The 15,874-nt window shown below is 34.0% G+C and overlaps 1 protein-coding gene across 1 annotated transcript in view; it reads left to right on the top strand.

Moving 5' to 3' along the window:
* SIM1 (SIM bHLH transcription factor 1) overlaps positions 1-15,874 on the top strand; it is a 54,359-nt gene that overhangs the window by 16,660 nt on the left and 21,825 nt on the right. The window contains exons 2-8 of the mRNA XM_072408698.1: positions 7,632-7,714; positions 9,008-9,101; positions 10,058-10,162; positions 10,263-10,348; positions 11,428-11,627; positions 11,991-12,097; positions 13,448-13,595. Coding sequence (XP_072264799.1) covers positions 7,632-7,714; positions 9,008-9,101; positions 10,058-10,162; positions 10,263-10,348; positions 11,428-11,627; positions 11,991-12,097; positions 13,448-13,595 — 823 coding nt within the window. The remainder of the gene's footprint in view (positions 1-7,631; positions 7,715-9,007; positions 9,102-10,057; positions 10,163-10,262; positions 10,349-11,427; positions 11,628-11,990; positions 12,098-13,447; positions 13,596-15,874) is intronic.

Raw genomic sequence — 15,874 nt, 5'->3', positions numbered from 1 at the left:
TATATATATATATATATATATATATTGTAAAATTATATATATATTAAATTTCTCCATGTCTTTCTATCTGGCTGTTTGTCTTGAATTAATTTGCCTAGTTTATCTCTCCCATTGTTGCTGACTGCATGTTGCTACCAAAACACTTAGTAAAACTCTATAAACTGTTGTTCTGCTTTAGATCAAAAGGCTGCTGAAATTCTTTACTCTGATAAGGTAGACTTGTTTTTTAGCTACTCCCTCCCTTGCCATAAGCTGCTTGATTCTATTTGGAGCTTATTATATCGCTAGCCTCTCCAAATTACTAGAGGATCTTCAAATCTCGTTTTCAGTGTAATCCTGATGAAAGGGGCGGCGAATTTCCATCTATCTTTAAGTAGACAATCAGAGGATTTGCTGAATTTGCTGCGGTAGGTCAAGTGCAAAAATCACAATGTAAAAAAAAAAAAAAGAAGTTAAGTGTGCACATGTTACTTCTTTTTCATTCAACTAATTGGACTATCTATTCATTTTAATATGTATCTGTACAATATTAGAATAAAAAGTATACATTTCAATGTTCTTTGTGACCTTTTAATTCAGTCTATAGATTTATTTCAACAGAGAAAAGCTATTGCATGACAATTTGGTTGGATTAAGAGACTGAAACTTTGATTATGATTTGCTCACTCACTTTTTGCCACACCTAATTTCCAAATGTTCAGTGTATATGTTTAATTAAAGAGTAGACCTTTAATTCAAACATTGTTACTTTTACTAGAGGTATTATTGCGAGTCATCTCTAGCGTGAAGAAATGGACTAGGAAACTTTAGTTGGTGTTAAACTGTAATGTGACCTGGTTATTTATTAACATCAAACAGTAGTTTTATTTCCTGTGTAGAAGACCAGAACAATTAGTCTGCTCACACAGGATTAATAAACAACTATTGTCCCCACACAAGAAACTTTTATGTTGTATCAATTATATAGTACAGAAGAATGTATCAAATTTCTGATGACTAATATCTTACTATGCATTGCTACTTTTACATTTCTTGTTTTGCATTAATGTACCAGTTTATCTAAAACGCACATAAAGTGATAAAACAGTATAATAAGAAAAGAAAAGTAAAAAAGCAATAAAAGAACCAATGTGGGAATTCATCCTTTTTTCCCCCTAGGTCTGCAAATGATATCCTTTATTTTCCTAGCAAACACACAATATTGGAAGAAGGATATCTGGATTGGTGGTCTTGTAGCTGCATTGATGTTTTGGAAAAAAAGATTCATAGAGTAACAGGAGTAGTCAAAGAGTTAGGGATAATGAGATGTTGCCACAAAAAGCTAGAGAAGGTATGAGCCAGATGGCAGAGTGAAAAGAAGTGTGTTTGGATAGTGCTATTGGGAGTCTTTGCAGACTAAGCCCCTCTGAGTCTCCTCAAAGGGACAAGGGACACAGGCTGTCTCCCAATGACCAGCTTTTATCCTTTTCCTAGTTTTACAGAGATCTGAATAATAATTGTGCAGCAAAATGTTACAGACCTATAAATAAGCATTTTTATAGAGCTATCAGCCTGGGTCTGCATGCCTGATGTCAGTTCTCCATTGTGTTGTTAACACAACCATTTGCTGTTCTGTTAAATTACAGCTCTTTAATGGCGGTGGTAGAAAAACAGCCGTAATGATATTAACCATTTATGTTGTGAAGGGAAACTAGCTGGAGGGTTCCACGGTAAAACAGAAATTATTTTTTTTTAAATTAAAATAGCATGTTTTCCCCTCAGCCCATCCTTGTCTGTAAATGCAACAGACAAGCTTTTAATTACCAAACGTCAGTGTAACATGAACACACAAAATTGCCATGGGCCTATTGCTGAGAGAATATTCCCTGAGCTTGCAGAGAGCAGTGATTTAAAACTAGAGTAGAGTCATTTTATAGTGAGGTTAGTTTACTAAAAGGGTATTCCCAGTCAAAAATTGTGTTACATTTTGAATACTCAATCATGAGGTTGTAACACGATAAAAAATTGAAGAGACTATTCACAGGGTTAGTAGTCAGTAAATACCCCCAATTATTGTAGTAAATCAGGACAAATATCTTACTACATTTTAGCTGGATATTTTTTTTGGTAGGTGTAAGGCCTATAGAAAACATTAAATCTTCTATTTTACTTTAAATTATAAGTATATTTCAATATACATTATATGTATATTATTTCCCTATGCTGTTCAATATCTGATGTGTTTGAGATTGCACATATTTGACAGCCACTATTTAGAACCTGTGCAAACAGGGAACAATAAATATGATTTATAATTGAATTCACATTTTTAAATGTTGTCAATGAATATTCATAATGCCTCATGAATATGTGCTTCTCAAAGTTCCTGGACCAGGTAACCTAAAATCCTGTATCACTGCAAATATTCATCATTGTGTGCCGAGCCTCTCATCCTAAGGTGGCTCCACGCCACGGCCTTGCTCTGCTAGCAGTTACTACCAGGCACTTTTTTGAATATAACTGTGGGAAATGTTTCTGTTGTCATGCCTGAATGGTGGCAAACAGGTGTGAATGTGTACATATGCATGTGCAGGCTGGAGAGCCTTGGAATAAAAAGCATTTTAATGTTTTTGTCAATACCAATTGATAATATCATAATCATTGTAACAAATGGCAAAATGTAGGATTCATGATGGTTCATGCTGTTTATTTTTTACATTTTATGATTGTATGATTGTTCTTATACATGCACTACATCATTAATTAAAAAAAATGGATTTCTCACTTCATCCACTAAATACTGCCATGTATGGTCATTTAATTGTACATGTGGGTGTACAGGGAATAATGCTGGGCTGCTTGGGTTTGACCTTAGTAAATCAAGTCATAAGTACATCTAAGTCAGATATCCATCACACTTGTAAGGATCAGGTAGGGATATATTATGCTAGTATTTCCTGTTTAATTCATAGTACTAATAATATCAACTTAATTGAATTTATATTTTCTGCAGTAGATGTCAAACATTCTACAGCTTAAAAGGGCACAGCTAATGATAAAAATAACTCACTGATCATGCATACACACTCTTCTAGTCAATTTTGTAAATGTAGAGAAGTGAAGCATATAATCCAGCTGCCTTTTTATTATATATATATACAGAAAATTATTTTACTTTTTAAGTATAAAAGTTTAGTTGGATTGTTAACAATAATTTTATCAGTCAACCTAGTTGATCACTTGTGGCAGCTACTCTGCAAGCAACATATATATACACGATTCGTGGAAAACATTTACAGTTATACCGTTTGGTCATAAATGACTGTTTATAGTGTAATATTAGTTGTTTATAGTTGTGGAATGATTTTCTAAAAATATAAAGGCAATTATCAATACTAAAAGGTCATATTTAATTCTAGCTTTGCAGCTATGAGATTTTCACATTGCAGCCTACCTGGAGCTACACAGCATCTGCCTTAAATCATCTGAATTCTACAAGGTGGCACCCATTCATGCATACTGTTACCATCATTTATTTCTATGTAAGGCCTGCTCAGAGACTGACAGGCTTATTCATATCTGAACCAGATAAAAGCCCTTGGAACTTATGGTGTAAACCCTTGTACACATGCTGAATTTTTGAAATAAAAGTTTGTGATCATCTTGGGCAAAAGTCTATCATCTATTTAACGGTTCCCTGACGTTGTTGCGCAGTGCTGGAACAATCGCTGTTGTTTCCTGATGTATGTGCTCATCCTCCCCTCTCCCATCTTCATAGAACAAAAAATAACTGTCTGTACAATGCTTCTTTGCTCTACTGTCTGTGGAAGCCTAATGAATATTTCCAAGGACAGTTTTTAAACTTATTTTGTACTATTGATCAGTATGAAGTAATATAGATGATAGACACAAGTGCAAAGTTAATCTTAGTGCCTCACTTTTCACTTATTTTAGGTGGATAGATTTAAGAGAAGATTTAAATATTTTCAGCCTGCAGAGTGAATTTTCCTTTCAGGGGCTTTTTTTTTTTTTTTATAAAGAACATATACCACTGTTACCTCTGATATGGACACCACAGTTACTACTGTATTCATAAATTCAGGCTGCAGTGTAGGACCTGTGGTGCTTGTTGGGGTGTTCTCCGCATAAAGCTGCAGATAACACTCTGTGATAAGCTGGTCATTTAACTTTGACAGGTTATGTGATGGTCTTCCCTCTTCCTGGCACATTTTTTTTCATTTTCACTTTAAAATTAATGGGGCTTTAGAGTTCCAAAGTGAAAATGCTGATTTTTTTAATAGACGAAGAATGGCAAAAAAAAAGAAAAGATGCTCTAAATTGACTGAATATGTAGTCAGGCATAACAATGATCAAGGTGACTATGGGCTCTGGATTGTTATTGGCAATATGCTTGTTTTAGAGCCACATACAATTTTTGCCTAGGCTGTCATTTTGTAGCATGTAGAATATGGTTTGCATATTCAGAAGGGAGACAGAGAAACAAGTGTGCAGGGAAACATGTTATGTGGCACTGCTTGGCATATCAAATTGCCAATATGTCTGTGAAATTCAAATTGCTCAGAGATGGTGTCAGAGTAAGAAAACAGAGTGTGCAGGGGAAAACAGAGCAACCAATTTGTAGCATCGGGTCTTAAAGAGCATTGCTACTTATAAAGCAGTGCTAAGATATGCAGTATCTAGTGCAGTATCTAGTATCTAGAATTTGGTTACAATGTAATAAAGCATTATTTATGGCAACTGCTATGTGGTGTAGTTATGTACAGTGTCATTAATGCAGCTACTTTCTATAAAGGTGCACAGTTTTACATGAAAAATGACAACTGTACAGATTTCAGTTTATTACTTGACAATAGCAGCATTAATTCAAAAGGAAAAGAAAACTGCTTGGGTATAATTTTATTTAAAGATTTTGTTTCTTACTAAGTATATTATATAATTTCTTAATAATAATAAAAATAAATAAATATCTATTTTAGCATTCATTCATGCCTATTGTGGTCCAGAGAATAGAGTTGCTCTGATACTGTCTTTCAAAAAGTGAAAGTTTGTTAGGAAGGAGTCACTCCCCTAATCATTCAGCTTCAGGTATACTTTGAGCAAATTAGAACATGATAGTTGTACAAATTTATAGAACCTCAACATATTCACTTTATAGTGAATGTGAACCTATTTACATCAACAAGTTTCCTTCTCCTTAGCAGTTTAATGTCCTTTACAGAAAGCCAAACAGGCATAGAGCCATTATTAAAAAAGGGCATTTACCTTTTGGTGTACTGTATGTTTTAATTGTAGGAAACTGGAGGACCCGCTGAACTATGGGGACAATATACCTTATATATACATAATATACACGAAGGGCATGAAATCCAGTTCACATCATCACCTTCTTACTCCACTCCATGGGCAGCACGGTGGCTCAGAGGTAGCACTCTTGCCTTTGCAGCGCTAGGTCCTAGGTTTGCATCTTGGCCAGGACATTATCTGCATGGAGTCTGCATGTTCTCCCTGTGTCTGCGTGGGTTTCCTCCCACATCCCAAAAACATGCAGTAAGGTTAATTGGCTTGCCCTTAGACTACATTAATGTCATATGACTATAGTAGGGACATTAGATTGTGAGCTCTTTTGAAGGACAGTTAGTGACATGACTATTGACTTTGTATAGTGCTGTGTAATATGTATAGTAATATTAATAACAATCAGTGTGCAGTAAAGAAACATTTACATTTCCAATCTATAGGATCTACTTTGGCTGTGATTTAATGATAAAATTATATCATATTGCTAAGTTAGTGTCGTCTGATACTGACCTGTTGGCGAGATCTTGTCTTTTGTGGTCAGGCTAAATGGCTAAATTTCAGATGATACAACAGAAACAGTCACAGTTTTCATCTCAAATTTTAGATGCTGAAGTTTTTACGTCCATTTATGACGTCCTAATAACGTCAATATAAAACTGTGCGTATCGGTGGCATTTTTTTAATTCCACAAATATGAGTTCATGATTCATAATAATTTGTTTGATTTTCATTCCTTGTATAGTAATTTCCAAGGAGTACACATTTTAAACTGTAACTGGCAACATTTTCTAAAACTATTTTTATGTACCTTTCACATTTTTACTTTTACTTTTTTATTTTTAATATCAGGAATTTACTCAGTTTCATGTCAACATACAGATGTTTCTAGGTTCTCACTGTTGTGTATTGTATGAAATAATTGAATCACCCTTACTAAACAGCTGCTAAGATAACGCTAACTGCCTTACATGCTGTCTACAAACAGCATTTTGTTTTGGAGTTTACACAGACTTTGAGTAAGAGAGAAATATAGTAATGCACAGTCACTGTGCATTAAAATAGATAGGGGCAAGATAGTACAAAGAACAGCCTGTCCTTATTGAATAAATAAATAGGATAAATTAAAAAAACAACAATTAACACTTCCATAAAATAGTCAGAATCAGATTTTCAATAAAGCAAACATATAAATGTGTATATTGCCAATATTTTCTGGAGAGGTTTTACCGTATATGTAAATAGAGAAGGCAATTTAGCATTTAAAATTGTTCATGTTCCTATTGCAAGTAATAGAGAAGAGCGTGTGAAAGAAATGATTAAGTTATGCTGGAATGTTTTACTTGCTTTAGGAACTGTGCCATTTACTGTTAAAGTTTGTTTAAGAAGAAACTCTAATGGTTGTGGTTACATTATTTTTTATTTTTTGTTTAAAAGTTTTTTTGTTTTGCTTACTAATTACAATTTCACTTTAGGTTAGCTAAAGATATTGCACAACAGAAAATAGCTTCTACTAGTCATCATCTCTTTAATTAGCCTTCCATTAATGCATGAGCAACTACTGATGAACATTTTAATTGTATATGATATGAATATTTCCCTGACATTTTTTAGTCCTATCAAAAATCAAAAAAGAACCTATAGAACCTATTCCCTCTAAAGTAACCTGTCTCTTTATCGTTCCTAGGCCAATGCATGTACCCTACACTGAAATACCTGTTCTGTGCCCACATGCTGTGGTTTCCTATGCTAGCTTATATCTCACTATCATAACATATGAGCTGGTGAAAGAAATAGCATTATACAACCTGACAAACAGGTAATTAACACATCCAACTATTCAGATACCTGCAGCAGCCAAGAAACAGCAAAGTGTCAACATTTCAACAAATAGGCTATCAGAAAAGTGACATTTATTTTCTTTTATTAAAATCTATATTAGATTGTGCTGATAGGGCCACTTTAACACTGTTCTAATAGCATAATACTTTTTCCATGTCTGATCTTGGTCATAAGTGATTTTTATATACACAGTATATATAGGCATAAATAGGCATTACTTGAATAACTGAATTGCAGTTAATAGTGTAAATTTTCCTTTTTTAAATTTGTAGCATTGAGTAAACTGTTTCTGCCCAACCCTAAATGAACTGGTCATATCCTATACAGCATTGTTGATTATTTCCTTAGCTATAGATAGTCTTTCATAATAAGCAATACATGTAAATTTTCTAGGAATGAAATGCTGTTGGTTGCAATGGGATAATATAACATATGACCTCTGCGGTGCTGAAGTGCCAGCCCTTTCACCACTTTTTGTTTGTTTATGCACATAGGACTTGGAGAAGCCTGGGGCCATTCTAGCAGACCGAGTTCCTTGGATAATGTTGGCCGAGAGTTGGGATCTCATCTTTTACAGGTACTAAATTGAGGAAAAACTACCATATATGATTAATCATTAAAGAATGTAGACCTTTCAGTGAACTTTTAATTATAACTTGGTGTAATTTATAAATTTCCACGTGCATTACTTTTAGTCACTTAGCAAGTAATGAAAACAGCCACTATGTTAACACTTTTATGTGTGTATGTGGCCTTTTACTCATTAGTTACCCATAGAACACAATCTGCTTTCACCTTTAATTAAATTGGAATAATGTAAACAGTACAAGATTATTTCCAATAGGTTGATACAGATTAAAGTATATTGTTCTTATAATTAAAAGTCAACCCTGCTCTTTAGATGCTGTTTAGTTCAGTTTGGTTATCCATCATGATTTCTGATCATGATGCTGCAATTCCAGTATCATTTGTAGATATTATAAATGGGTCTGACTCTATTGGATGGTTTAGTGTATTTTATATGATATAAAATGCAGCAAGAGCCATGAAAACAGTGATGCAAGAGACTTTAAAAGTACAAGGTGTATTAACAAAGCACAGTTAGCAGTTATTGAGGGAAATGTTAAAGATAGATGACAGACAAAGTAAAACAGTGGCTAAGTTGACATACTAGCATTTATTTAGGATATATGCACTAATAATTTACAGGTTTTAGTTTATGTTTTTTTTGTTATTATCGTTTTGCTTTAATATGGTAAGCTTGCTTGATTTTACTTTTTTCCAAATATAATTTGATAATGCTGTCGAATATTACCTTATAGTTATATAATTATGAATAAAATGTCAAATGTATATTTATTTATTTTTTTTGTTACAAACATTTATAAAGAAATAATAGGATATTCCTCTTGTCACCAAGTGTGAATAAAAGTCTAGGAAATAAGACTGTAATCGAAAGAATAAGTGTTGTGTTTAGGAAAATACATATCTAATCCCCTGTTGTTACTTGTATAAACTGTTTATCAGATACCAGCATTGTGAGAGGCAGAATCGTCTGTAAAGTCGATTTCTGCCTTGTAGTAGCTTAAAGCCACTTTCCCTGCTGAGAGTCGTATATCTTCCCAGTGTTTACAGGTGATAAGCTTTTGATATGTTAAACAATTGAAGATTAAACTCATTTCCTATATAGCACTATCTTCCCTAACACCATGTTTGATTCCATGATGAGATGTTTAAAACAGAGTTGAAGGGACATCTGACCACCCAAGCACTCTTGAAATGTAAATCATATTTAAATTGCTGCACTCTGGGTATTCTGGTAGGGGAATATGAATTTGCTGTTTAGTTTATTTTTTTCCCTCCTATTTAGACCTTAGATGGTTTTATCTTTGTGGTGGCTCCTGATGGGAAAATCATGTATATTTCTGAAACTGCTTCAGTACACCTGGGCTTATCACAGGTAGGTGAATGTGGCTGTTTGCTTATGTACAATTACTCACTTGTAGCTGTTAATCAGGGGATGTATTCTGTTACTATTGTTATCTGCAGATAAGCACTCAAATAATATGTGGTGTGTGGACTATGTTAAGTAGCTTTTCTTGAATCAGTTGGAAATTCAGTAAAGCCTTCTATGAGTTCTACCAGTTTATGTCTTCCTTTCCAATTTATACAGGTGAGAGGACATTAGTACAGTACATTATTTTTCACTCTGTGTGATGCAAACTACCCAAACACACAAGATGATTTCTGATTTTAGTTTGTCTGGGCAACAAATTTTATGTCTATTGTTATCAGTAAACCACTGTAGAGACACCAGGCAACTATTTTATTGGCTGATAGTAATAGGGAGAAGTGGTTTATCACTATTCATCTTTTTTCTAACATAGATGACTAAAAAATTGTCAGCCCACCATTTTACTTACAGTGTCTAGACTTCCAATGTCTGCAAAGACAATTTTTAACTTTTGCATTCTTAAAATGGCAAAAAAATAGCAAGAAAAAAAGTTATTACTAATAGCTAACTATAAGGTTGCAATAGGCAACAAATGATTTGCTCAATAATATACCAGACCATTAGATGCTGAATAATTAATGGCTGGATAGTAAGTAATCATATAATGCAACTGTATAGTCCTTTGTGTGGCCATCTTTATAAATTATGTGAATCACATGTAATAAATGAGAGTGGCTACATTATGATATCAGAAACCTGCAGATAAGATGATTGTATAACAATATTAGAAAATCAGGTAGGGTAAAATGGAAACATCATAATCGGCTACAGATCAAGAAACATGAATTGTTTTTTTTTAATAAATTGGCCTATTAGTGTCCTGCAAAAAATTCATTCTGCAAAACTGCAGGAAAATCTATAAGGAAACGCTATAAGGATAAACTTTTTTTCTTCTTTTGTAGGTAGAATTAACTGGGAATAGCATCTATGAATACATCCATCCTGCTGATCACGATGAAATGACTGCAGTTCTTACAGCTCATCAGCCCTATCATTCACACTTTGTCCAGGGTAAATCACAGGCTCTTATTGCTGTATGTCTTTGTAGAGAATCAGAGCTAAAACATGTATTCAGAAAAATGTGACTAACTTTATTTGTTCTGTCTTGCAGAATATGAGATTGAACGCTCTTTTTTCCTGAGGATGAAGTGTGTGCTGGCAAAGAGGAATGCAGGTCTGACCTGTGGGGGGTATAAGGTGGGTGATCCTCATGAGGGCTAGATTATATAGTGAATTGTAAATTAACCAATTACCATATCAATGCATACATAAACAAACCAAAGGTACTTAAGTCAATGTCTCATGGTTTTGTGTGGACTTTCGCTTTCATCATTTTGAGAATTTGTTCCCTCTTGCTGGTTTTAAAGTACAGGGGGTCCTACATGTGTTGCAGTAGTGATGAGGACTAAAGTACTAAACATTTGTGTAAGGCTAGGTGCACATGCAGATATTTTGTTTCCAATTGATTACTGATCTGGTAAAACAGTTGTATCCCATGTGATTTAGGAGTAAAATGTACTTCCAACTGATCATTACCACCCAATGTTTCACTGCTTAATTTGTTGCGAAGCGATCAGATGTGTTGGTAAATATAGACTGGTAGTAAGTATACATTTTGTATCTCTTGTATAAATGATCATGCACTTCATGACTTATCACTTTCTGACTTCAAATGGGAAAGGCAAAATGTTGCAATGGTGTGTGCAAGTGTTTTGTGGCATCTGACGCATTAATTACAGAATATAATGGAGCAAAAAAGAATATTCTGGGAACACACTTTCAGACTAACTCTAAACCTAACCATGCTGAAACATTTGTAGGTTTTAGTGCTTAAGTACTTGTAGTACACTTCAGGTAATCAGGTGTCGGGCCTGCCCTGTGGTACAAAGCCTCACATCCTGTTACTCAGCTGTCAAATGCCACTATCATGTCCTATTCCATAAATAATGGCATTTGACAGCTGAATGACAGAGTTTTATTTTCAACCTTGGGTAGAAGCTGAAGCTTCATGCACAGCCTTGACCTAGGAATGAAATGTATTGTTAGAGATATATTTGAAGATTAGTACCAGTACTTGTAGGTACAACATGGTTCCTGAACTTTTGTTATCTTGAAAATGTTTTAGGCCTTAACAGGTTCACTTTAATGTTCATCTCTAATGTTTTTACGTGTTCTCATCCATTTACTGAAACATTCTTTAAGGACATTAGAAAGTGAGAAAATATATTCCAATGTGTTAGGATTTCTTTTACCATAGCATTTCTTTTATCTTACAGGTTATCCATTGTAGTGGATACTTAAAGATCCGACAGTATAGTCTGGACATGTCACCTTTTGATGGCTGTTACCAGAATGTGGGCTTGGTGGCTGTTGGGCATTCACTCCCTCCTAGTGCTGTAACTGAAATCAAACTTCACAGTAATATGTTTATGTTCAGAGCCAGTCTTGATATGAAACTGATATTCCTTGATTCCAGGTAGGTTGAGTTTGGTGCTGGAAAATGTTTGATGTATTTACTAACAGGTATTATAGAAGTAAACTAACTAAAGTGAGCATGGTGTTGTTAAAGTAATATATAATCATACTTATAGACATATTTCTAATGTTAAGAATAGATTGGGCGTTGAAGAACAATGGAAACCTTACCTTTGCTTTTGTTTATAACTTAAAAGATTTAAAATATGTGTAACTGGTGGTAAATTTTGCCTTTATGGTTTGAATAACATACATTTATGTCTATTAAACGTGTGGAAATTGTAAACATTGGTATCCTTACGGTGGGCTGTAAGTCCAAGTCCAAGCTACTTGAAAATTCTCTTATTTGTCTTTTTCATTTAAGAGTTGCAGAGCTAACTGGATACGAACCTCAAGATTTGATTGAAAAGACATTATATCATCATGTGCATGGATGTGATACATTTCACCTAAGATGTGCACATCATTTACGTAAGTAACTTTTTATAACTGCTGCTATACTTATCAAATTGCATAGGCTAAAACTTACTAGGCAGCCTTTTCAACTACAAATAGTACCCCCAAAAAGTTCTAAATAACATTCAAAACTTTTTGTTGACCATAATGCCAAAGTCATTATTTGGAATTGTAACATTGCTATATTCATCCTTCTGCCCTTAGTCCTATATGGCCTCTATATGTCTGTCTAAGATATTGATTATCTATCTATCTATCTATCTATCTATCTATCTATCTATCTATCTATCAAACTATCTATTCCAATCTTTGTTAATTTAAACTATACAGTACAAAAAAAATTGCCTTTCATAATGGTGTCAGCACCTAATAATTTATTGAGCACGTTTACCTGTTTTTGATTTCGAGTTTAAGACAGCATAAAACAAGAATTCATGTAGACAAACATGATGTTCCATATATTATGGAAGATTTCTTCAACTTTTACCTGCCCAAATAGAAAGGGAAGGCATGCTGCTATATTGTAAATGTTTGTAGAATAAAGAAAGGTACCATAGCCATAATTTTTTAATGCAAAATAATAATACATTACCAATAGTCCACATCAAGCAAAACATGAGATCTGGGATCCACTGGTGATGATAAATAAATATAAAATACTATCCATTATTTCATTAGCAACTAAAATACTATATATATACACCATAACTTTAAAATACACTGCTCATACACATTCATCAGGCATCTAAAAGGTTCTAAAAGCATTTGTATTAGTTTTCATTGATTACTGTGGGGATCATAGGTAGTTGTGTGGATGTTCATGTCTTATCATAACCAAATAATCTTGTTAGTGTCCTCCTGAGAGGCCCACCACAATATAGTGATCTAAAAATCCTATTAGTATGCTGCCAAAAGTAAAAAAAAATAAGATTTGTTTTTGTTGAAAGCAATAATTAAAATAAGAAAGCACCCTATTTCCCCATAACAGATATGCCTGTCCCTAGTATCTTTGAAGAAACAAAGCAAAATAAAAGAGGATTAACTAATAGTGATACAATATCCAGAGCCAGATTTTACCATAGGACAGGGTAGCCTAGTGCTTATAGACTTAGAAACATCATTAACTGTTGGGTATCTACACTGTTAAAAATTTTTTAACTTGTTTAGGATTATGAGACTTTTATCCTGTATGTAAAACGTGATTAGAACAGATGGGTGATGCTTTGGTTGCCAAAGCTTGTATATAGTGTATGGAAAGTTCAGCCCTGAGTATAAGGATACATTGTAAACTGCATAAGCTATCACCACAACTAATAAACATATATACGTTAAAAACTAATTTGTGAGTCTCTATTTATTTTCTAGTGCTTGTAAAGGGACAAGTGACCACAAAGTACTATCGGTTTCTGGCGAAACATGGAGGATGGGTGTGGGTACAGAGCTATGCTACAATTGTGCACAACAGCAGATCATCCAGACCCCATTGTATCGTCAGTGTGAATTACGTCCTCACGTAAGTAACTTTGGCAATCATTCTTTTCCATTGTAACTGATAAACAGTCATCTCATCTGTAAATACTGCACTGTTGTTGGCAAACATTACTAAGGGAAAACGTCTTTTTGGTTCTTCATGATTCACACGTTATATGTATTAGGATATTTATATGGCCCTTAACAAGAACATCTGGTTTCCTTCAGCTCAGTGCACTTTGAGTGTCTTAATTTCAACCAGATTGGCCAATAAAACCATAAAAATAAAAGTGATGGGATATATATTTTTAATCTATTGCTTTTTATCACAAGAGACCAAAGTTAAATGCCATTGATGTGCACTTTTGGCTCATGAGAGAATAGCAGCACTCAGACCTAGATGATTTTCCATGGGAATACAGTATCTGTAATGTAGCAAAACTTCTCCATAAGGAAAATAAAACACATCTATCCTTAGTTGTTCCTGAGATCCTGCTCTTTCAGAGTAGACCATTTATTTGGGCTGTATAGAACTGGTCTATGCTGTTATTACTAAGGTAGAAAATACATCTACAAATCATCTCAAGATATAACAAAGAAAACTGAAAAATCTGAAGAAAACTTTCAAAGATTTATTATCTAGAAACAGACCAGAAATAAACCTGCAGCAATAGATGAATATAGATAGAATGAAATGAAATATCTTTTTGTATCTGCACACAAAACATCCTCTAACTATAATATTCCATTATTTTCTCATAGGAAACAAAACTTATATAACCTAAAATATAGGGGATCAGAAAAGCACTCCTTGAAAGGTCCAGAGGGTCACACAATGGGCCTGATTTATTCAAGCTCTCTGGAGAAGATACACTTTTAGCAGTGAACCTAGGTGTCCTGCAAACCAGGAATAGATTTATTAAAAGTCGTTTGTTATTTGTTAGCAAATGTTTTACATTTTTTTCCTTTCCTGTTTTTCCTGGACCAGATCCATTTCAGGTCTGATCAATCACCCAGGTTCACTGAAAAAGTGCATCTTCTCCGGCCTTGGATAGCTTTAATAAATCAGGCCCGATTTGCTAGTACCTTACATCATAAAACACCCAGAAAAAAGTTTCTGTTTGTTTAAAACAGAGATTGTCTGGTTTGGATGAATAGACATTAGCATGGTGGCAATATTTCCAAAGGTTAGGGATGTACAAATTCTAAATTACCTTATGCTAACATATGCATGTGCTTGATGTTTATGTAGTAAATGCAAATGTCACCCAAAAATCAACTGTATTTATTGGTACTTATAATAATATCAACTGTAAAATCAACTGTATTTATTGGTACTAATAATAATAATAATACTTGGAATTTAATGAGAAAGGGGAATGTTTTAACAATAAATTCAACAACAGGCACAGCACCTCTTTATCCGTCAGTCAGAGTGCCCATTATCTGTCACAAAGGCATCAGACACAGCATCTCAGATAGAGATCCCTCTAGTGTGCCCCCACCCCATTAGTTTTAAAATGTCTTTAATACGTTTAATTTGTTTTCTCCTCCCTATGTGCTAATACATTCCTTTTTTTTTAATCTGGTTAGCCTCCTGTCAATCACATTTCTACCCATTCCTTTTAACTTTTATTTTGTTATAGTTGAGTTGTAAAACTGGAAATCACTAGTCACTGGAGTTTATGCATTGGAAAAAGCAACTGTAAGGCTAGTTTACAGTTCTTTTAGTAAAATAATAGCAGATGTGTATGTACATGTGGAGAATATAAAGATCAGCTAGTATTTTGCTGACATCTACTTATATTTGAAAGACACAATTTATTTCGTAATGCTAATATTTCCTTTTTGGGTAATGAAGGAATCCCATGTCTATAATAACACCACCATGTTTTATTTCTCCTTATTGCTATTAGGAGTATATCATTTCTAGTCAATAGATTTGCTCAGGACCATGTTTAGTATAAGAACTGATTCTAAATAAGCATTATTGGGTTAGAAAGGGTTTGTCCTGAGAAAAATATGTAGTATGACACAAATCTATTAACTTGTTGTCTGAGACTTTAATACTGTAATTGATCTGAAACAAGCGTCCTGTTATTAAAGTGGAACCAAATCTACGCAATCACCTATCAGCATTTTATGGGAAAGAGCTGCCATCTTCTCTTTTATCCTCTTCCCAGAAACGATCTTCCCCCATATTGATTGGTTGTCCTCCACGCTGATGTGCAGAAGTTCATTTATTCCTGGGAATCTCTGGGAAACTGGGATTAGCAGTTTTCCCTAGCAACTAAAGCTGATGCTGTGCCCAGAATAATTTTG

This window comes from Pyxicephalus adspersus, chromosome 4, assembly GCF_032062135.1.
Source record: "Pyxicephalus adspersus chromosome 4, UCB_Pads_2.0, whole genome shotgun sequence".
Classification (NCBI taxonomy): Eukaryota; Metazoa; Chordata; class Amphibia; order Anura; family Pyxicephalidae; genus Pyxicephalus; species Pyxicephalus adspersus.
The sequence above is the reverse complement of the archived record's forward strand: the minus strand, read 5'-3'. Positions and strand labels throughout refer to the sequence as shown.